General features: G+C 63.5%; 4 protein-coding genes across 4 annotated transcripts in view; 2 read left to right on the top strand and 2 right to left on the bottom strand.

The window, feature by feature from the left end:
- The window catches only part of LRP1 (LDL receptor related protein 1), a 79,416-nt gene extending 76,511 nt beyond the window's left edge, over positions 1-2,905 (bottom strand). The window contains 2 exon segments of the mRNA XM_032441070.1: positions 1,736-2,529; positions 2,898-2,905. Coding sequence (XP_032296961.1) covers positions 1,736-2,529; positions 2,898-2,905 — 802 coding nt within the window.
- Positions 2,633-8,486, top strand: STAT6 (signal transducer and activator of transcription 6). Its single transcript, XM_032441071.1, is given in 22 exon segments — positions 2,633-3,396; positions 3,748-3,822; positions 3,824-3,881; positions 4,729-4,812; positions 4,896-5,034; positions 5,124-5,176; positions 5,259-5,407; positions 5,516-5,647; positions 5,764-5,952; positions 6,485-6,579; positions 6,697-6,821; positions 6,917-6,955; positions 6,958-7,014; positions 7,105-7,128; positions 7,130-7,156; positions 7,159-7,278; positions 7,281-7,328; positions 7,925-8,027; positions 8,142-8,209; positions 8,211-8,283; positions 8,348-8,392; positions 8,395-8,486. Coding segments are annotated over 22 exon segments (1,971 nt in total). The 5' UTR covers positions 2,633-3,220.
- A 1,746-nt stretch (positions 8,487-10,232) lies between these two features.
- Positions 10,233-14,970, bottom strand: NAB2 (NGFI-A binding protein 2). The gene is made up of 8 exons (XM_015887044.2): positions 14,162-14,970; positions 12,810-13,603; positions 12,591-12,724; positions 12,148-12,199; positions 11,879-11,996; positions 11,601-11,795; positions 11,112-11,303; positions 10,233-10,237 (listed from the first exon to the last, which is right to left on the bottom strand). Exons 2-8 carry the CDS (start codon positions 13,593-13,595, stop codon positions 10,233-10,235), a joined length of 1,482 nt encoding a protein of 493 aa, XP_015742530.1. The 5' UTR covers positions 13,596-13,603; positions 14,162-14,970.
- Positions 14,971-15,471: 501 nt separating this feature from the next.
- Positions 15,472-19,375, top strand: NEMP1 (nuclear envelope integral membrane protein 1). Its single transcript, XM_015887076.2, has 9 exons — positions 15,472-15,763; positions 16,399-16,550; positions 16,641-16,860; positions 17,098-17,170; positions 17,434-17,527; positions 17,684-17,798; positions 18,044-18,269; positions 18,471-18,644; positions 18,816-19,375. Exons 1-9 carry the CDS (start codon positions 15,697-15,699, stop codon positions 18,997-18,999), a joined length of 1,305 nt encoding a protein of 434 aa, XP_015742562.1. The 5' UTR covers positions 15,472-15,696; the 3' UTR covers positions 19,000-19,375.
- The last annotated feature ends 880 nt before the right edge of the window (positions 19,376-20,255 follow it).

Below are 20,255 nucleotides of genomic sequence, written 5' to 3' on the forward strand. Positions count from 1 at the left end.
GGTTGAAGGGGGGCCTGTTGTTGGGGGGGAGGGGGGAGGGGGGGGGTGTGGGGGGGGGGGTGGGGGGGGTTATGGGGCACTATGCTGTAGGTTGGGGTGTGGGATGAAGGTGGGAATGGGATGGGAAGGGGTCGATATGGGGGGGCTGGATGGGGGTATGGATGGGGGTAGGGGTAGGTATGGGGGGGTATGGGGTGGGTATGGTGTATGGGGCACTATGTTGTAGGTTGGGGTGTGGGATGAAGGTGGGAAGGGGATGGGAAGGGGTCGATATAGGGATGGGATGGATAGGGGCATGGGATGGATAGGGATGGGTATAGGATTGCTATAGGATGGGTATAGGATTGCTATTGGGATGGGTATGTTATAGGCATGGTGTGGGTATGGGGTCGATATGGAATGGGTATGAGATGGGGATGTTATGGGTACGGGGGAAGTATGGGATGAGTGTGGTTTAGGTTTATAATGGGGATGGGATGGGGATGGGGTGTGTATGCTATAGGTACATGATGGGGATGGGGTGGGCAGGGGCATGGCATGGCTGCAGTATAGGATGAGAACGATGTAGGTTGGGAATGGTGTGAGTGTATGGGGATGGTGTGGGGATGGGATGGGAGGGGCGTGGGATGGGGGTGGGATGGGGATGGTGGGGAGGGGGCACAGTGCGGGGTCGTGCTGTTGTTCCCCCCCCGATCCGAGGGGGGCAGCCGACCCCAGCCCACCCCTCCATCACGTTCTGTATCCCCACATCCCGCCCCCCCTGCAGTGATGATGTCACAGCTCTGACGTCAGAGCCAAGCCGTGACGTCACTCCCCATCCCGTGACCACCACCCCCCCCCCCCCCCGGGGCCTCCCTTACTTCTTTTTTAAAACCCCCCCCCCCCGGGGGGGGGGGGGGGGGGGGGGGGGGGGGGGGGGGGGCAGCAGCTCGGGGGGCTGCATGGGGGGCTTCACCGCTCCAGATATTGGGGGGGGGGTGCGGACGTTCCCGGTAGGGGCCGCTTTGGGGGCTCCGGGGCTCCTCAGGCTGCCGCGGTCCCGGCGGCCCCCCCGGAGTTGGCGGTACCGACGGGGCGGCAGCGGCCCCTGGTGGCCCCGCACGGACCCCGCAGCAACGGGTTGAGTGTGGGGGGGGCTGCTTCCCCACCCCCCCCATGTCCATCCCGACCCCGCAGCCCCGCACAACCCGGCGGTTGAAGGGGGGCCTGTTGTTGGGGGGGGGGGGGCAGCAGCGGGGTCTGTTGAGGCCAAACGGGAGCAGGAACACCGATGTGGGCCCGGGGGTCGCGCGTGGAGCCCCCCCGCGGGGCGGTGTTTGTATTGCGGCCCTTGGGGGACCGTGACCCAGCCCCGAGGTCACCCGACGTGCGGTGCTGCCCCCGGTTCGGCACCGGGGAGCCGCGGGGCCGCCCCCCCATGTCCCCCCCCCCGTGCTCCCCGTTCGTCTCCTCCCCCTTCCTGGCCTCGGCGCTTTCCGCCGGAGCGGGGCCAACCCCGCAGCCCGGCCGCGCCCGCACCGCCATGTACTGAGGGCCTCGGGCCCGGCCCGGCCCTTCCGAGCGGCCCCCCCCGCAGGTAACGGCGCTGTGGGGCGGGGGGGACCCGGGGACGCCGCGATCGGAGGGGACTGAGCCGGTACCGGGAGGGAGGGGCGGGTCCGAACGGGAAGGGCCGAGCGCGGCCCAAATCAGCCCGAGACAAAACCGGGTCGGAGCGGGGGGGGGCGTCCCGCACCCCACGGCCGAGGGAGCCCAATAACGGGGTGGGGGGGGGCGGCAAAGGGGTCTGCGGGGACCGAGTCCGGGCGTGCGGGAAGGGGGAAGTGGGCGCCGCAGCCCCGTTCCGGTCCGTCCCGTCGGTGCTGGAGCTTCGCTTCTAACGGGGGTGACGCCGGGAGCGGGAGGGGCCGCGGGTGGGCGAGGGTCGGGGGTCGGGGGTCGGTGGGTTTGAAGCACGGAGAACGGAGGCAGCGGGAGCGGCGCGGGGAACGTTGCGTGTTGGACGCGGCCACGCAGCTGTCGGGGACCGTCGGGCTCCCGCAGCCCCCGGTGCGGTCCCGGTGTAATCCCGGTGTAATCCCGGTGTAATCCCGGTCTGGTCCCGGTGCGGTCCCGGTGCGGTCCCGGTGCAGGTGGACGCGGTGCGGGCGCTGACAGTTGCTCGGGCCCAAAGTCCGACGGGGCGGACGGAAGGAGCGCGGCCCGACGGGAGCGCAGATCAAAGCTCCCGCAGCGCCCCCGGGACCCCCCGGTAACCCCGGGGCGGGGGGCGAGGCCTCGGGCCGGGCTCCGTTCGTGCTCCGGAACCGGAGGGAACCGACCCGCCGCTCGTTTGACTCCGCACCGGGGCCGGAATCGCTGCTCGGGGCTGTGCGGGTCCCATCCCCGCCGTGTCCCACCGCAGCCCCGCGGTGCGGGACGGACCCCGCGGCCTTCACAGCCGCTTCTCCGCTTCCTCCCCCGTTGGCCGAGCCGACACCACGTGGCCGTCGGTGCCGCAGCGATGCAGGAAGCGAAGGGACGGCGGGGCTGCGGGAGGAGGAAAACGGGGAGAGACGGGGACGGGCAGGAAGAGCAGCACGGGGAGATGCGGGAGGTGCCGGGGGCAGGAGGAGCAGCGCAGCATCGCCGCGGGTCGGAGCGGATCCGGGCTTGTCCCACGGGTTCTAATGGGGAGCTGGGAACCTCGGCCCGGTTCGCTCCCGGTCGGACCGGCACAGCCCGACGTGGGGCAGAGCGGTGCGGGGTGCGTGTCCCCGGTATCTGACCCCCACCCGGGGGTCGTGTCCGCGCTCTGATGTTGTCCCGGTGTCGCTTCTCTTCCTCCCCTCCGCTCTGGGTTCATCCCTGCTCCTCTATGGGGTGGCCGTGGGGTCCTCCAGGTGCCGGCCCCACACCTTCCCATGGTCGGAGGGCGCTGTGTTGTGCCCCGGGACGTGCTGTCCTTGTGGGGGGGGAAGTTCAACCCCCCCATCCTACAGGGCCGGGGTTGGGGTTCCCAAAACCACCCGGTTCCCAAATCGGAGCCTCCCCCGCTTCCCTCCCCCGTGACTTTTGCCGTCCCTCCCCCCCGGTGCCATCATCACCCCCTTTGTGGGAGGCACCGGGATCCCTCGGAACTGAAGGGAAACAGGGAAACTGAGGCACGGCCGCCGGCATCGCCCCGGGACGGCGCTTCCTGCTCCTCCTCCGGGCAGCGGGTTCAAAGCGGCCCCATCCCATGGGATGGACAAAGCGAGGAGCCCTCGGCGCCCCCTCCCCGCAGGTGACGCTTCCCACCATGTCCCTTTGGAGCATCGTATCCCAGATGGCGCCGGAGGAATTCGGAGGAATCTTCGTGGAGTTCCCCCGAAATTTGCGCTGCGTCCTGGGCGAGTGGCTGGAGAACCAGCCCTGGTGAGAGCCAGGAGGGGGGGACCCCAACCCGGGGCTGAACGATCGGGGGGGGGGTCTGTATCAACCCCTATAGGGGCGCATGGGAGGAGGGGGTCGGTGTCTGGATGGGGGTGGGCACGTTGGGTGGGACTGGGGGGCTCCAGGTGAGGCTGGGGGCCGGGCATCAATGGGGTTTATACATGGGGAGGGGGGCACAGTGTGAGCCCACTTGTAGCTCGTTGCCCCCTCCCCACTCTGTAACGCAGTGAGTTCCCAGCGCTGCGATGGCCGAAGTGCCGCCCCCCCTCCGCATGCATCCCTCACGTTGCTGCGGGTTTTGCTCCGTGCCCACGCGGTTCCTGTGTCCCGCAGGGAATTTATCCACGGCTCCGACACCTTCTGCTCCAGCGTGGCTCAGGGGCTGCTCGCTGCGATGCTGGAGAAGCTGAAGCGCCGGAGGGGACGGGCAGCAGCGCCACATCCTGCAGCAGATCAGCAGCATTGAGGTGCGGGGCTCCTCTATATGCGCCCCCCTCCCCATCCTAATAGACCCCTGCAGCCCCCCCCACACCTCCCACCCACCTTATTCTCCTCCCTTCGTTCTCCCTCCCTAGTTGCTGAGCGCTGAGTTCTGCGTGCTCGCATCTGTCTCTCTCCCACCTCTGATGCAGATCAACCCCTGCTCTCTGTGCTTGCTGTGACCCTCTGTGTGTGTGTGGGGGGGGAGGCTGCTTTGGTGCTCCTCCCCCCCCCCCCCCCCCCAAAATCAACGGCTCAGCTCGGGCTGAAAGCTCCTCCTTTTGGTAACACTCTCTATATACATTTGGGATGGGGTCAGCTTTCCTCTCAGCCCCTGGGATATGGGGCAGCCTTTGGGTGCTGCTGCTGCTGCTGCTTGCTATTGGGGTCGTGCAGATGTGGCAGCCTTATCCCTTCACTCAGAGCCTTCACCTCCTGGGATCCGAGCCCTATTTCCTCCCTATAAACCTGCAGGGAGATGGGGGCTGCGTTATGGGGTTGGGAGCAGCGCACACCTCGGGTTTCCCTTTGTGCCATTGGGGTTCCACCCCACATTGAACGCAGCTGATGTGGGATGTTGGAGGAGTGGAGCCAACAGGGAAATTCCTCCCTGGGTTCAGTGGAAGGAGCTGATTCATTGGGACAGGGCTGGATGGGCAGGACCTGCCCTGCAGCAGCGCTGACATGGGGGGGGGGGGTGATGCTGCAGCAGTTGGAAACCACATCTTAGAGCCCCACACGTTGGGTCACAGCCCCCTCTGAGCCCACCTCAATGCTGGGGGTGCACAGATGGGTTGGTGCCCCCATCCCACCCTTTATCCCCCCCTCCTGCAGGGCACATACCGACACGACCCCATGCGCTTGGTGGCCGTCCTGAGGTCCATCCTGGAAGGAGAAAAGGCCGCTGTGCTAAGGAGGGTGCGTGACCCCCTTCCCCCCCCTTCTATGCACAACTTGGGGGGGGTCCCACTCACTCTATGTGCCCCCCACCTCCACCCCAGGACCGTCACCTGCCCCTCAGCTTCCACCGGCGCCAGGAGGAGCTTAAATTCAACCTGGGGCTGCGGCGGCTGCAGCACCGAGTGCGGGAGGTGCAGGCAATGAGGGAGTGCAGGGCAGCACCGGGGGACGGCAATGCAGGTGAATGAGGGGTTGAGTGGGGGGGTCTGTAGGGGGGGGGGGACAAATGCACTGCGGTGCTGATGGGTCCAACCTCTGTTCATCCACAGCCTCGAACACGCGGGACCCACAGCTGAAATCAGAAGGGAAAGCAGCAGAGAGAGTAGGTGGGGCGGTGGGGTTGGGGTGTGGGGCTGGGTGGGCTCGGTGCCCCCCCCCCTAATATACACACATATCCATCCCAGGAGCTGCCCACGCTCCTCATGGAGGCCACCAAAGAGCTGGAAGCTGCCAGGCAGCAGGTGTTAAAGCGCATCCAGATCTGGAAGAGGCAGCAGCAGCTGGCAGGGAATGGAGCTTTGTTCGAGGAGAACCTGGCACCGCTGCAAAAACGGTGGGGAGGGGGATCAAGAGACCCCCGGGACCCCCCCAAGCAATGGGGGCAGCTCCATCCTAAAGGGCTTTGGAGCTCAGGGTTTCCATTCCCGGTGGTTTCTTGCAGCTGTGAAGGTTTGGTGGAGGTTCATTTCCAGCTGCACCAACAAGTGATGGCGGCGGGCGCGGAGCTGGGGGCAGAACTGCTGTCCCAACTGCTGGAGAGACTCAATGAGGTTCTATCCAGCCTGGTCCGGAGGTGACGCATGGAGATGGGGCTGCAGGGGGTGGGGGCAGAGCAGCAGAGCTCAGGGGGGGCTGGGAGGGGAGGAGGGGGCAAATGGGGCTGGAGCAGAGTTTGGTGCCCCCCATCAGCTCGTTCCTGGTGGAGAAGCAGCCCCCACAAGTGCTGAAGACACAGACCAAGTTCCAGGCGAGCGTTCGCTTCCTGCTGGGCCCGCAGCTGCTGCAGGCGTCCCCCAAACCCTGCATGGTGCGGGCAGACATGGTGACCGAGAAGCAGGCACGGGAGCTGGCACACAGCTCGTACAGCAGCACATTGAGGTGAGCAGAGGTGACCCCCCACCCTATAGCACTGTATGGGGCTGTGACCCCCCACCCATACATCCACCCACCCTATAGCACTGTATGGGGCTGTGACCCCCCACCCATACACCCACCCACCCTATAGCACTGTATGGGGCTGTGACCCCCCACCCAATAGCACTGTATGGGGCTGTGACCCCCACACTATAGCACTGTATGGGGCTGTGACCCCCCACCCATCCACCCACCCACCCTATAGCACTGTATGGGGCTGTGACCCCCCACCCTATAGCACTGTATGGGAACTGGTGAACCCCCCCACCCATCACCCACCCACCCTATAGCACTGTATGGGCGTGACCCCCCACCCAAATGCACCCAACCCACCGCTAGTTAGCACTGTATGGGGATGTGACCCCCAACCCATATCACCCACCCACCCTATAGCACTGTATGGGGCTGTGACCCCCCACACCCACCCCTATAGCACTATATGGGGCTGTGACCCCCCACCCTATAGCACTGTATGGACCTTACACCCCCTTATCAGTGAAAGCACCGGGGAGATCGTGCACAACGTGGTGGCTTTGGAGACCAACCCGGGCAGCGGAACCTGCAGCGCCAACTTCAAGAACGTGGTGAGGGGCTGCACTGGGGGCTGCTGGGTTGGGTTGGGTTTAAGGGGGGGGGAAAGAGGGTCCTGGGGGGCTGATAGGAACCATTCCAGTGCCCCACCCCATATATCACATATACACATTCTAGATGCCTTGAAGAAGATAAAGCGCTGCGAGAGGAAGGGCTCCGAGTCGGTAACAGAAGAGAAATGTGCTGTGCTGTTCAGCTGCACCGTGGGGCTGAACCCTGCAGGGACCACCATGAGGCTGCAGGTGGGTAACGCTGAGGGGAAGGGGGGCTGGGGGGGCCTGCCAAAGCGTGGGGCTGAAAGCTGAGCGGTTTACCGACCCCCCCCCCCCATAAACAGGTCCTGTCCCTCCGCATCGTGGTTCATCGTCATGGCAATTCGAGGACAACAACGCCAAAGCCCACAGTGGCTATTGGGATAACGCCTTCTCTGAGATCGTGAGCACAGTGGTGGGGCAATAAGGGGGGCAATGGAGGTGCATTGTATGCTGATTGAACCCCCCTCCATATACACTACACACCAGGTAGAGGGTCATCCCTTCGTTGGTGGCCTGATGAACGTGTCCCCTGGGAGAAGATGTTTGTTGTGAGACCTTGAATCCTGAAGTTCATGGTCATGAGGTGCAGACCAGCAAAGGGCTCATGAAGGATCATTACTTCTTCCTGGCACAAAAGATCTTCAATGATGCACAGTGCCTGGTCCAGAGGAAAACTTCCAGAACCGCAGCGTCTCCTGGGCTCAGTTCAATAAGGTCTGAAGTTCTATAAGGGTCTGGGTTTCAATAAAGGGTCTGAGTTCAATAAGGTCTGGGTTTCTACTAAAGGTCTGAGTTCAATAAGGGTCTGGGTTCAATAAGGTACTGAGTTCATAAGGTCTGGGTTCCTATAAGGTCTGGTTCTATAAGGTCTGGTTCAATAAGGTCTGGGTTCTAATAAGGTCCCTGGGTTCATTATAAGGTCTGGGTTCTATAAATCCTGGGTTCAATAAGGTCTGAGTTCTATAAGGTCTGGGTTCAATAAGGTCAGTTCTGTAAGGTTTTTGGGTTCAATAAAGGTCTGGGGTTCAATAAGGTCTGGGTTCTATAAGGTCTGGGTTCATAAGGTCTGAGTTCAATAAGGTCTGAGTTTCTATAAGGTCCTGAAGTTCAAATTTAAGGTCTGGGTTCAATAAGGTCGGGTTCTTATAACGTCTGGGTTCAGTAAGGTTCCTGGGTTCAACAAGGTCCTGGGTTGGGGGGGCTGTGTTTACTGGGGGGGAGAGTTCAGTGTTGGGGGTCTGTGCTCTAATGGGGTGGGGGGTCATTGTTGGCTCTGGGACTGCCTCACACCCCCCCTCTCTGTCCCCAAGGAGATCTGCCTGGCGCGGGGTTTCACCTTCTGGCAGTGGTTCGATGGAGTCCTGGACCCTCACCGAAGCCGCTGCTTAAAGAGCCTACTGGTCGGATGGGTGAGCGCTGGGATGGAGCACTGGGGGGGTGGGGAAAGGGGGTGGGTGTGGGCCGCCCCAATGTCCGTACATTGCCTATCCGTCTGTCCCTATAGTCTGGATCATCGGCTTCATCCAGCAAGCAATACGTGTGCGCTGCTGAGCACGGAGCCCGACGGGACGTTCCTGCTTCGATTCAGCGATTCCCGAGATTGGGGGGGTCACATCGCTCAACGTCATCCGTGGGAAGGACGGTGAGCCGGACGGGCCTGCCCCACAACGTCGGATGTGGGGCAGAGATGGGAGTTGGTGTGCCCCCCCATTCATCCCTATGGGTCAGCCAAGTGGAAGAACATCCCAGCCCTTCTTCCGCTAAGGATCTCTCCATCCGTTCTTGGGGGATCGGATCCGCGACCCTCAAGGTCAACTACGGCACCTCTACCCCAACATTCCCAAGGATCAGCGTTTTGGGTGCCAACTATAAACAGTGAGATATAGGCGCTGGGGGGGGTTGGGGGGGGGTTAGGGGGGTTCTATGGTGTGTGGGCAGCAACTCAGAGCGCTCCTGCTTTCCTACAGAGGAGCAGACGGGGAAGGATGGACGGGGCTAACGTCTCCCAACCGCATAAAATGACAGTGGAAAGCCGAGAGGTGGGAGCAGGGGAAGAAGGGGAGGGGCTAGGAGGGGGGGGGGGCAAAGGAGGTGAGGGAGGGGGCAAAGGAGGTGAGGGGGGGGAGCAAAGGAGGTGGGAAGGGGCAAAGGAGGTGATGGGGGGGCAAAAACCGCCAACCTGGGAGGGGGGGTGGTTCTGAGGTCCCCCCCATAGTCATCTCCATCTCTCCTCCTGCAGGGACCAGCCGCGCCCAGAGCGCTGCAGGGGGGGTGTCCCGAGGCTGCGCCAGCCCCCCCTTTGCCCTCCCTGTGTTACAACCCTGAGCTGCAGCTGAGAACAATGACTGGACCCCATCTGGTGAGTTGCTCTGCAGGATGGGGGGGGGGCTGCAGGAAAACCCTCTCTGCTGACCCCACGACTCCCCCCATTCCCCCCTGTGCCCTTGCAGCCCCGCCCCATTCTGCCCGCCAGCCCATGGGCCAGTTACCCCCCAGGGGAGAGCAGCCATCAGCACAGTGGTCAACGAGAGCCTCCACTCCTCCTTCCCCAGGTAAGAGCAGTGCTGGGTGGGCTGGGGGGCAGGAAAAGCCCCCACCTCATTGTGCTCTGCATCCCCCACAGCCCAGGGCCGATGCTCTCCTCACCCCCCCTGGTGATGGACCCCTCCATGCCCCGCTGCCAAGGACCCCCTTCCAGAGGCCCCATGGTAAGACCTGGGGGGTGGGCACCCACTCCTGCCACCCCACCCCAATGCTCCCCATTGGGAGATGCCCCCTACCAACCCCAAACCAAGTGCTCGGAGCTGGCAGGGAGATGCCCCACGCCCCCCCCCAGCCCCTCCCCCCTTTTTGCCCCCCCCAGGAGCTTTCTACCCAACCAATTTCTTCTGGGGAGGGTCCCCCCCCCCATCTGAATCCCCGGGGGTCCCTCCCCTGAACCCCGAGACGAGGATGATGCCAGAGCTCGGTCCCTTGAAGGCCATCAACACAGCACTTGCAGAGCTCCCAGAGGTGGTAAGTGCTTGATGGGGGGGGGGGGGGGGGACAATGCAAAGGGGGGGGGGGGGGCACCCCACAGTGACGCTCCCCACCACCCCAGGCTCGCCCCCAGCACAGAGCTGCCCCTGGCTCCGAGTTCGGATCAGTTCCTTCGCACAGGAGATAGTTCTCTATGGAGGACCCCACGTTGTGCCCCCCCTTCGTGCCCCCCCCGCAACGCAGCGCTTACCCCAACCTCACCGCGTCCTGCTGGGGGGTGGGGGAGTCCCGCTGGGATGACAGTGTCCGCCCAGGGCACGTGTGAGGGGTGGGACATCGCCCCCCCCCATATACACACACACACCGCCCCATTGAGCTGCATGGACTTGGCACGAAATTGGCGCTGGGGAAGGGGGTTGGGCTGGGGGGGGTTGGGGGGGGGGGGACAACAGTGTTTGGATACCACGCTGTTCCCCCCCTCCCCCCCGTGCACACGCTGCACTTTGGAGCACAAAGAGCCACGGCCCCATGTGTTGGGGTGGGGGGGTCCCATCCCCCATAGGGTGCCCCATAGGCTCACACGGTGACCCCCCACCCACATCACCACCCCAAACCCACAACAGCGGGGCCAGTGATGATTCATTCTGGGGGGGGGGGGGGGGGCTGTTAGCCAGCCTATGTGGGGGGGGGAGGGCAGCAAGACGCCCCGATCCCAAAAGGGGCACAAACCCCACACACCCAGGGCTTGCCTTTGGGGTCTGAGCCTGCCCCCCCCCCCCAGCCCAGAGCAGGGTATAAAGAGTCCTTTAAGGGAGGGGGAGGAAGAAGGGGGGGGTCTTTGGGGGAGGTGGGGGGGGGGTCAGGACTATAAGCCGTAAAATAAAGTTTTATTCCAAAATAACAAAATAAATAATCTACTGTACACGTTACAAAGGAATCGGCGCTAATGCTCTAAAAAGACACCACGCAGTCCTATGGGGGGGGGGGGGACCCCCGGGAATGGGGGGGGGGGCTGGAAGGGTTATTGGGGGGGGGGAAGGGGGGGCCACAGCATCCCAGTGCCCATTCCACAGCCTTGCAATGCACTGAAGGGGGGGGGGCAACGTGTGACCCTTCCCGCATCACATGGACCCGGCTGGTGAATAGGGGGGGGCACACGAGCGGGGTTAGTACAGTGGGTTTGGGGGTGCATGCGGAAGCGGGGGGGGGGGGATGGGGCGGCAACGTGTTGTGGTGCTGCGGAGGGGGCTGGTGCCAGCACCGGAGAACGGGCGTGGAGGCGGCACGTCGGGCGATGAATGCTGTGGGGGGGGGCGCGCGGGGGGGGGAACTTGAGGGGGGGGGGGCTCTGCAAACATCGAGCTCAGTCCATGGGAGGGGGGGTCCCGTGCTAGAATGGATGGAGGGGGGGAATATTGCCTGCTGCCGGGAGGGGGACCCGCTGCGGCTGAGGTAAACCGTGGCGGTGAGGGGGGTGGGAATGTGGGGGGAAGTGGTGGAGACCAAACCCCCCCCAACCCTCAGCAACCCGTTTGCCCCGCTGCTGCTCTGCCCCCGCTCTCCGCCCGTTAATTGCTTCGTTAGTCGTTTGGGGGGGGTCAGGGGGGGCCTTCACTGCCGGCTGTTTCTCCTGCTCCACCTTGATGGTGCCGGCGGGGGGGGTCTGGGGGGGGGCGGGGGGCCGCGCTCTGCCAATCCAATCCTCGAACTCTGTGGGGAGAGAGGGGTCAAAAACCCCACTGAATGAGGGGGGGGGGTCAAGCACAACCCACCAGCCCCCGATGGGCTCGCAATGGAGAGCGGGGGTGGGGGGCTCACCAAGGGGCGGGGGGCTCCATGATGGGGCCAGGGGGGCCTCATGATGGGGCGGTGGGGGCTCACAAGGGCTCATGATGGGCACACCTGGGGGTCTCCCAATGGCTGGGGCTCACATTGGGGGGGGGGTTTCACTTGGGGCTCCTCTGGGGGCTGGGCGGGTCAACAGTGGGCGGGGGGGGGGGGTCTCACCTGGGGGCTTCCCAGGCAGGCAGGGGCTGAGCCGCCCCACTCGTTCGTGGGAGACCAATCTCGCCAGGCGCAGCCCCTCGTCCATCAGCGTCTGCTGCAGAATGTGACGGCTCCAAAGCCCGTGCGGGGGGAGCGCGATGGGACCATCGGGGGCAACGCCGGGCGGGGGGGTCAAACGGGGACACAGCCCCACCGCTGCGAACAGACGGAAAGGGTCACAGCCCGGGGAGGGGGGAATAGGGGAGGGGGCGGCCCCGCGGTGCCCCCCACTCACTCACCCTGCCCGTCCAGGCTGTCTGCGGCCGCTCCCCCCGCATCCTCCTCATTGCGATAAGGGGCTGCGTGAAGCTCCGATCCCATTGAGGGGGGGGGGTCGGGGCGGCTCTGCTCCCCCACCTGCACGGAGCACACGGGTGAACACCGGGCTCCCCCCCCCCCCCGAGCCGTCACACCTACACGTGGGCGGCCGCTGCCCACGCTCACAGCTGTGCATGCACGCACACGCGTGTGCCCCCCCCCGATACACGCATCCCCCCCCCGCACCCACCTCCTGTTTGAGCCGCTTGGCCGCGCCGGCCCCGCCGTCCTCGGGCTGCGCCCTGTGCGGGTGGGAGCACAAAGGGCTGCGTCAGTGCGGGGGCAGCACCGCACGGTTCCCCCCCCCCACTCACGTTATGGGGCGGTGCTGTGGGGCACAGCGGGGTCTGGTACAGATGGAACCGGGGCGGGGGGGGCAGGGGGAGGGAGCAGAGCAGCGCCAGCTTATGGAGGTGGGGGGGGGGAAAGGAGCTCGGGACTGGGGGCTCCAACAGCATCCCCTGTGCTGTGCCCCCCCCCCCAACACACACACATTGAGGCACCAAACTGCCTCAGCAATGGAAAGGGGAACTCGCAGCCCCCACCCCCGCCCGGAATTGCCGGTGGTGCAGCTCCCATAGGGGAAACCCCCACTGGGGGGGGGGGGGGATGCTGAGGGCCCCCCCTGCTCACCTGGACACCTTGAGCGAGGACAGGTAGGTGCTCTCCCTCGCGACCTGTCGCGACAGCGAGAACAGCTCGACGCGCCGCAGCAGCAGCGAATTGTCCCGCAGGCAGAACTGAGCCGCAGCCTCGTTAATGATGAGCTGCGGGGACAGAGCCGTCAATAGCACCGAGGGGGGGGGTCACAGCGAGCCCCCAGCCCAGCCCGACCCCCACCCCGCCCCCCACCTCGTGCAGTGTCAGCTGTTTGCCCTCCCTTCGCCGCGCATCCCCTCGCCCGTAGATCGCGCTGTGCCGTCGGATCTCCTCCTCCTTGTGCCGGTCTCCGTCTTCCAGTTGGAAGATGTGCCCCACGGCTTTGGCCAACTTCTTATTGAGCTTCAACAGAGCCCGCAGCTCCGCGTCCCCCCCCCGGGGGCAGCTCTGCAGCAGCCTCTCCACGCTCTCCGTCACCGTCCGCACCAACTCCGGTTCCAACACATCGCCCCCCGACGGCTGCTCGGCGCCCCCCGGTGAGAACGGAGGAGCTCCGGGCTCCTCATCCCCTCCACCCTCCGATTCCGGGGTGCTCCTCCCCGGCCACGGCGACACCCCCGACGGCGACAACTTCTCCGACGGCTCCGTTGGGCTGCGGGCTGGGGGCGTCCCCGCGTTGCCCCCCCCTTTCCCCGCAGTTTCTCCGGGGCTGCTGTGCCCGTTACTGAGCGATTTGCGGCCGTCGTTCAGCTTGAAGAGGGGGATGCTGCTGACGGGCACGGCCGGTACCGGCTGGCTGAAGAGCCCCGGGTTGGACGCCCACTCCCGCAGCGCTTTCTGCAGTCGGCGGACGTGCAGCGGTTTGGTGGCCATTCCCACCAGCGCCATGATCTCTAAGAACTCCTCCTCGCCAGCCTCGCAAAGCTGCTGCACGTCGTCCCCTCCTTGTTGGATGAAGGTCTCGTAGTAACCCAGCAGGTTGGCACGTTGAAGAACCCGGTACAGCTGCAGCTCCCCCAGCGTGCGGGGCACGGCCATGGTGAAGCCTATGGGACAGACGGACGGACGGCGTGACGGGGGAAGGACGGACGGACGGACCCCCCCCACCCCCACCCACCTTTTGGCCTGGGGTCTCCACTGAGCATCCACAGCTGCACCGACCCCAACACAAACACGAGTGGGTCCCCATTGAGGAGCTTGGAGACCCCACACCCCGTGGCCCCACCCGTGCTCCCACCCCATGGGGCACCGCTTAGGGCAGAGCACACCCAGGGCTGCCCCAGTCCTTCTCTACCCCACGGGGACAGCAAAGTCTCAGCCCCCCCCTCTTTGGCCCCTACAGACCCCACCTTGCACCCAGGCCCACGCGTGCTCACTGATCAGGCTGGACCCCACACCCGCATCCCCCCTGATCCCAACACAGACACGAGTGGGTCCCCACGGCAGAACCATAAACCCCCCCCCACCATTCCCACATCACGAACCCACTCGTGCCCCCACCCCACGTGCAACAAAACACACCCAGCTCTACCCCAACCCCACGGGGACACCGATGTCACGACTCACCCTCCGACCCCCCCCCCGTTTCCCTCCCGTTCTCTCACCGCGGGCTGCAGCCCCGTCCGGCCGCTACGCGAACCCCGTGGGCATGGACGGACGGTACCGGGGGGCTCGGGGGGGTGTTCGGGGGTCCCGATTCCGGGCCGTGCTCGTTCGCTCCGCCGAGTCGCTCCGCTCTGCGCGCCGCCCACACGGGCGGTACCGAGAAATAGCAGCGGCCCCGGCTGCGGCTGCGGCGTGGGAGGCTCCGGAGGCGGAACCCGCGGCTGCCGCCCCCGCTGAGCGCGGCGTGGGAGGATGAAACGGGGGGGGGGGAACCGTAGGACCGCCCCATCCCCCCCCCTGAACCGAACCGGGACGGAGGGAGCGGCTGCGAGCAGGGCGGAACCGGGGGGTCCCGTCGGGCAGAGCAACGTGAAGACACGGGGGTTGGGGGTCCCGGGCAGGGGCTCGAGCAACCGGAGCCTACGGGGGGTGGGGGGGGGACACCGTATGTGAGTGGGATCACGGCTGTCACCGTGTCGGTGCCACCTCCCGGTTATGGGATCGCAGCCGGGTCCGGGCACCGGGTGGGGGGGGGGCTTCAGAGCGAGCAGCCCCGGGACAGAGCGGGTCCGGTTCGGTTCGTGGGAGGGGAGGAATTTCTCTGCCATCGCCCCCCCCCCCCCATGCTGAGCCCGGCTCTATTTATACCGAGCCGGCGCCGCCGCCCCCGCGGCCCCTGCCCCGCGTGGGGGGGGGGGACACGACAGCGCCGCGTTCCGGAGCCGTCGGGGGGAGGTGGGGGGGGGTCCCGTTCGGAACAGCCCATATAGAGCCCATATAGAGCCCATATATTCCGAACCCCATATAGACCCCATCTATGTCCGAATCCCTAAGACCCCCCCCCCAGGGCCATGCATGTCCAACCCCCCCCCCCCCCTCGTGTCCGGCCGCCCCCGTTTGACGCACATCCTCCACCACGACCCGCACGCTTCCGGCTCCGCCGCCCACTGACCCGGGGGCCGGCCCGTGAGCCCGACCCGCCCACGGAATGCCGAAGAGCCCAAGGGTATTGGGGGGGGGGGGTTAACAAGCCCGGGATCCAGCCCCTACGAGCCACCCCCCCCCCAGTGTGGGGTCCAATGAGCATCGCGCTGCCTCTGCCCGCTGTAGACCCCCCCCCCCAAGCAAAACAACGACGGTGCGCTCCGTGAATAAGGTGGAGGAGCTTGTCAATCAAGCCGGCTTGGTGGCGAGGGAGGGAGAAAACGATGCTGAGCGGCTGATTGGTTGAGGTGGGCTTGCTCTGTCCAAGCTCGTTGCTAAGGCGGGCTGCGTTGCCTACGGTGTGGGATGGCTTCGGGAGCGAGTGGAGCACGTTGGTGGAGTGTGGGTGGGGCTAAATCCGCATCCTGCCTAGGCTGTGCTGATAGGTCGAGCGCGCTGTCAATCAACACGCAGGGAGACGATAATCCCGTCACGGGTTGATGACGTCAGGCAAGCCTCGCTCTCTCATTGGGTGTTGTCCCGTGGGGAAAGCGGAAGCGGAAGTCGCCGGGAACGCCATGGCGGGAAAGCGGATGAAAGCGGTGCCAATATGGCGGGCGGGGCCTGGTCGTGTTTCTTGCTGCTCCTCGCGCTGCCTCCTCCGCCGGGCGGGGCCGGTGAGCGGCGGGCGGAACAATGGGCCTTTATGGGCTGAGAGCGGGCGGGCCTAGTGGGGGCCTATAATGGAGTCATAGAGCGGCCATAGCCTGGATCCGGCTTTAGAGTCTCGGGTGGGGATGGCGGGGGGTTGGGGTCTCCGGGTTTGGGGGCCTGGTCCGGTGTAAGGGCTCTGGTTGTGGGCTGGGGGAATGCGGTGGAGATGGGGGGTGGTGGGGGTCCCCGGGTGAGGGCGGGACTGGGGGGAACCAGGGGGATGGGAGATGGAGAATGGAGATGGAAGATGGGGGGGGGGAGTGAGTATGGTCCGGGTTGGGGTCTGTGTGGGGCTGGGGGAAACGGGGGGGAAATGGATGAGATGGGGGAGAGGGGTTGGGGGTCTCGGGTTGAGGGCTGTCTGGGTTAAGGGCGGTGTGAGATGGGGGGATGGAGAGTGCGAGAATGGGGGGGTGTTGAGGGTGCCGTTGGTTGGGGGTCCTGTGTTGGGGTCCTGGTTAAGGGGTGGTCCTGCCTCCATGTGCACCCAATGGGGCCCTTTGGGGGGGAGCAGCCCGCAAATGGGGAGGGGGTGTTGGGGGGGGGGGGTCTCGCATCGCTATTGTGTTAATTCTTCCTTCCTTTCTGTGCTGTGAAGATGCCGGTGGGATGGGGACGGTGCTGGGGAAGGGGCTGGAGGAGGTGACCCCGCTGCAGGAGGGCTCCGCGTTCTGCCATGACGCCTCCCATCATTTCTGCTACACCAACACACGCAGCCCCAGCTGGAAGGACATCTGGACCAGGATGCAGGTGAGGGGGGAAAGGAAAGGAGGGGAGGTGGGCTCTCATTGTACCATAGAGCTGAGCCCACCCCGTGTGTGTTTTCTCCCCCCCCCTTAGATCAGGGTGAACAGCAACCACATGATCCGCGTCACCCAGGTGGGCAGCGAGGAGGAGCTGAGGGAGCTGGAGGAATCCAAGGTTTGGAGCTTCCTCTCCTCGCTGCTGAAGGAGAAGCTGAACAGCACCAACATCGACGTGGATCTTTACAGCAACAAAACCTGCCTGAAGGTCGAGCTGCTGGAGGCTGGGACCAGATACTGCATCGTGCTGACCCGCTGTACGTCTGCTCTGTGCTTGGGCTGTGGGTCCTCCCATAAGGGACAGCAAGTTTGTTTTGTTGCATACAAAGAAAGATGGGTTTGTAGAGGAGGAACACTTCACTTCCTTGGGATAGAGAATAGGAGCACAGTGTACTTGACAGGGCTTTGCCTTGGGCATTGCCCCACCTTGCTTGCTGTCAGTGTATCAGGATGGAGCTTGCACTCCTCCTAACCTGGGTTTGTTCTCCTTCCAGGGTTTGACCCCAAACTGTTCCTGGTTTTCTTCCTGGGCCTGTTGTTGTTCTTCTGCGGGGACATGCTGAGCAGGTGAGTGGCCTCCTGTCCCCTGTGAGCTGGATTTGCAGGCTGACTCCTTTGTGTGGGTACTGTGGGAAGGCAGAGTATTTCTATCAGCTTCTCTATGCCTGCAGGGCTGGCCAGGCCAGGCCTCACTCCATGAGCTTTATGGGGCTCTATGCAATTCCCTCATGGATGTTTGGGAACGTGGGGTGCCTTTCTGTTGGTTCCAGCCAGCAGATGTGCTTGTGCCCATCTTATAAGCTATGAAATACCTTGTGTGATCTCTGCAGGAGCCAGCTCTTCTTCTATTCAGCTGGGATAAGCATTGGTTTGCTGGCCTCGCTGCTCATCCTCATCTACGTGATGTCCAAGGCCATGCCCAAGGTGAGCAGGGCTCTGGGTGATAGATTTTGTGGCCTTGTTCTGTTTGGTTGTGGGTTTGGCCTCACACAGAGCAGGGTGTAGAGCCTGAAGGGATGCAGCCATCAATGCCTTCTGCCAACAGCCTCCCTTGATTGATTCTCTTGTTTCCTCTCTTAGAAAAGTCCTGTTTATTTCCTGCTGGTCGGAGGTTGGTCCTTTTCCCTTTACCTGCTTCAGCTGGTCTTCAAGAACCTGCGGGCGATATGCAAGTCCTATTGGCAGTACCTGTTAGGTAGGTGTGAGCTCTCAGACTTCACCACTCCACGTGGCTCCTTCCAGAGCTCCAGAACACTGGTGGGAAATGCTGGTACCTCCTGCTGTCCTCATTGCAGCTGATGCTGTTTTAGAGCTCCTAAAAGGGGGGGGAAACTGCAGCACCAGCTTTGACTGCAGCCCTATCAGGCGCTGCTCAGCATCTCCATGTTGGGGTGATGCCATGGGAGCCCCCCATGCCTGATTGCTCTGCTCCTCCTGCAGGTTACCTGCTGCTCATGGGCTTTGTGAGCTTTGGGGTGTGCTACAGGTATGGACCACTGGAGAATGAACGCAGCATCAACCTCCTCTCCTGGGCCCTGCAGCTTTTGGGCCTCGCTCTGATGTATTTGGGCATCCAGATCCGCCCCATCGCCCTGACCTTGGTGGTCGTCGCTTTCTGCACCAAGAACATAGACTACCCCCTGCAGTGGGTCTATGGTGTCTATAAGTGAGTGTTTGAAGCTGGCTCTCAGTTCCCAGGGCAGGGTGAGCTGCTTCACAAAGCCTACATACATTGCAAAGCTGGGGTGGGATTGCAGGGATGGTCTCTCTCAGGAGCAAGATGCAGAGGCTAAAGGGACACGCTCTGCTCCTGACCCTGCTCCTATGGGTCTAACCTGGGTAATAACTGGTGCCATTCTGCTGCTAGGAGAATACAGAGTGCCCGGCTGGGGCCGACCCCCCCTCGCCTGCTGACTGAAGAGGAATATCGCATCCAGGGCGAAGTGGAGACACGCAAAGCCCTGGAGGAGCTTCGAAGCTACTGCAGGAGCCCAGATTTCTCTGCCTGGACCGCAGTGTCCCGCATCCAGTCTCCTAAAAGGTAACACCCCCTGGAGGTGAGGACGCCAACCTGGTTTGAAAGCTCGTATCTGCTCCGTGCTGCCACCTGTGGCTTAAGGGAAAGGGAGGCTCGGAGCACTCAGAGCCTGTCCCTCATGCCAGGACACTCAGAGGTAACAACACGCTTCATTTCTTTGCTGCTTCTTCCCAGGTTTGCTGAGTTTGTGGGTGGTGCCTCCCACCTCACGGCCAGCGAGGTGTCCTTCCATGAGCAGGAATACGGCCTGGGGGGGGTGTTCGTTGAGGAGCAGCTCTTTGAGGAGGATGAGGAGGAAGATTTTCTCTATGGAGAGGCAGCACGTGGCCTCACAACTCACCTGAGTGCTGCTGATTGAGGTCAGCTGCCCCACAACCACCAGGGCAAGTAGCAGAACTGCTGTGGTTTCTCACTTTCCCGTGCCCAAAACCCTTCTATACAGGGCCGAGCTGTGCCCAGCACTTCCAATCCCACCCCAAGGTGGGCTGCTGCAAGCCTGGCTCTGCCGCAGAGATGCGAGGAAGATGAATGGAGCTGATTTTACCCTGCCCAGCTGAGGCACAAAAAGCTTTTCCCACTGCAGCTCTTACTGGCAGAAGGGTTGCAGGGAGCTGACCCAGTTGGGGACACTGGTCCTGACTGGAGGTGGATTAGAGCTATCCCAGCTCTTGGTGTATTTGCTTGTGGTGCTCAAATGATAGGGGCTTCCTATGGGGCATAGGGACCCCCCTATGGGGCATAGGGACCCCTATGGGGCACACTGACCCTCGTGCCCCCATTGCTGCCGCCGTGGGGGTCAGGAGGAGCCCCCTGCTCTGCTCTGGGTGCCCACACCCTTTTCCTGCCAAGGGCATCTCTGCCTTTTAGGGTGTGGATGGAGCAAAAGGTCCATCTCACATACACGGCCCCACGGGGATGACACGTTCATAAGGGGGGACTTTGAACCTCTCCTGACAGTACCTGCGTGCTCAGCACCTGCCTGCTGCCAGGCTGCTCACCAAAGGTGCCAGAGGGCTCCAGCTGTGACCCTGCCTTGTTTTAATACCAAAAAACCCCCCCATGCTTCATAGAGACGCAGCTCTGAGGGTCCCTCTGGCTCATTGCAGAGCTCAAGGAACACTTGTGATGGTGCCTGTGATCATACGGGTCCTGCTCCCATGGCTGGGAGCTTTGCTGCTCTCTGCTTTCAACCCTCTGCCCCCAGGGCTTCCCCACCACGCAGGGTGGGAGCTTTGCTGATATCAGGACAAAGCTCGAGCATAGAGGGGATGCCCCCAATCTATGCAATGTCTGAGCAATAAACCTGCCCTCCTGCAGCTTTACTGCCCTCCTGCTGCTGCCCCTGGCTTTGCTTCCATTTCAGACCCAGCTTTTCCTCCCTTGCCCCCGCTGCTTCGGCACAAGCAGCCCCTATAGGTGCATCCATCCCATCCATTTAATGTGATGAACGCCGACTGATGTTGATTGTATTTTATAATAAAACTCTATTTTCACCACGGTGGCTCCCGTTTGTTCTTTTCCCCTTTGCCCACCGCGGTTCCCTTTGCTGGCAGCCCAGGACCCGACTTCATCCCGGGAGTGGCCGCTGCCATCCCTGTACCTTGCCCCGGTTTC

This window comes from Coturnix japonica, linkage group LGE22C19W28_E50C23 (genome assembly GCF_001577835.2).
Source record: "Coturnix japonica isolate 7356 linkage group LGE22C19W28_E50C23, Coturnix japonica 2.1, whole genome shotgun sequence".
In the NCBI taxonomy this organism is placed as follows: Eukaryota; Metazoa; Chordata; class Aves; order Galliformes; family Phasianidae; genus Coturnix; species Coturnix japonica.

What these genes read in the sequence shown, in the direction of transcription:
- NEMP1 (XM_015887076.2), top strand. Translation starts at nt 15,697, where the DNA reads ATGGCGGGCGGGGCCTGGTCGTGTTTCTTGCTGCTCCTCGCGCTGCCT. An exon ending in TCCTCCGCCGGGCGGGGCCG is followed by an intron (nt 15,764 to 16,398) that starts GTGAGCGGCGGG and finishes TGTGCTGTGAAG; the next exon opens with ATGCCGGTGGGATGGGGACG. An exon ending in ACATCTGGACCAGGATGCAG is followed by an intron (nt 16,551 to 16,640) that starts GTGAGGGGGGAA and finishes CCCCCCCCTTAG; the next exon opens with ATCAGGGTGAACAGCAACCA.
- NAB2 (XM_015887044.2), bottom strand. Translation starts at nt 13,595, where the DNA reads ATGGCCGTGCCCCGCACGCTGGGGGAGCTGCAGCTGTACCGGGTTCTT. An exon ending in AGACAGCCTGGACGGGCAGG is followed by an intron (nt 11,796 to 11,878) that starts GTGAGTGAGTGG and finishes GTCTGTTCGCAG; the next exon opens with CGGTGGGGCTGTGTCCCCGT. An exon ending in CCTGCCTGGGAAGCCCCCAG is followed by an intron (nt 11,304 to 11,600) that starts GTGAGACCCCCC and finishes CTCTCCCCACAG; the next exon opens with AGTTCGAGGATTGGATTGGC.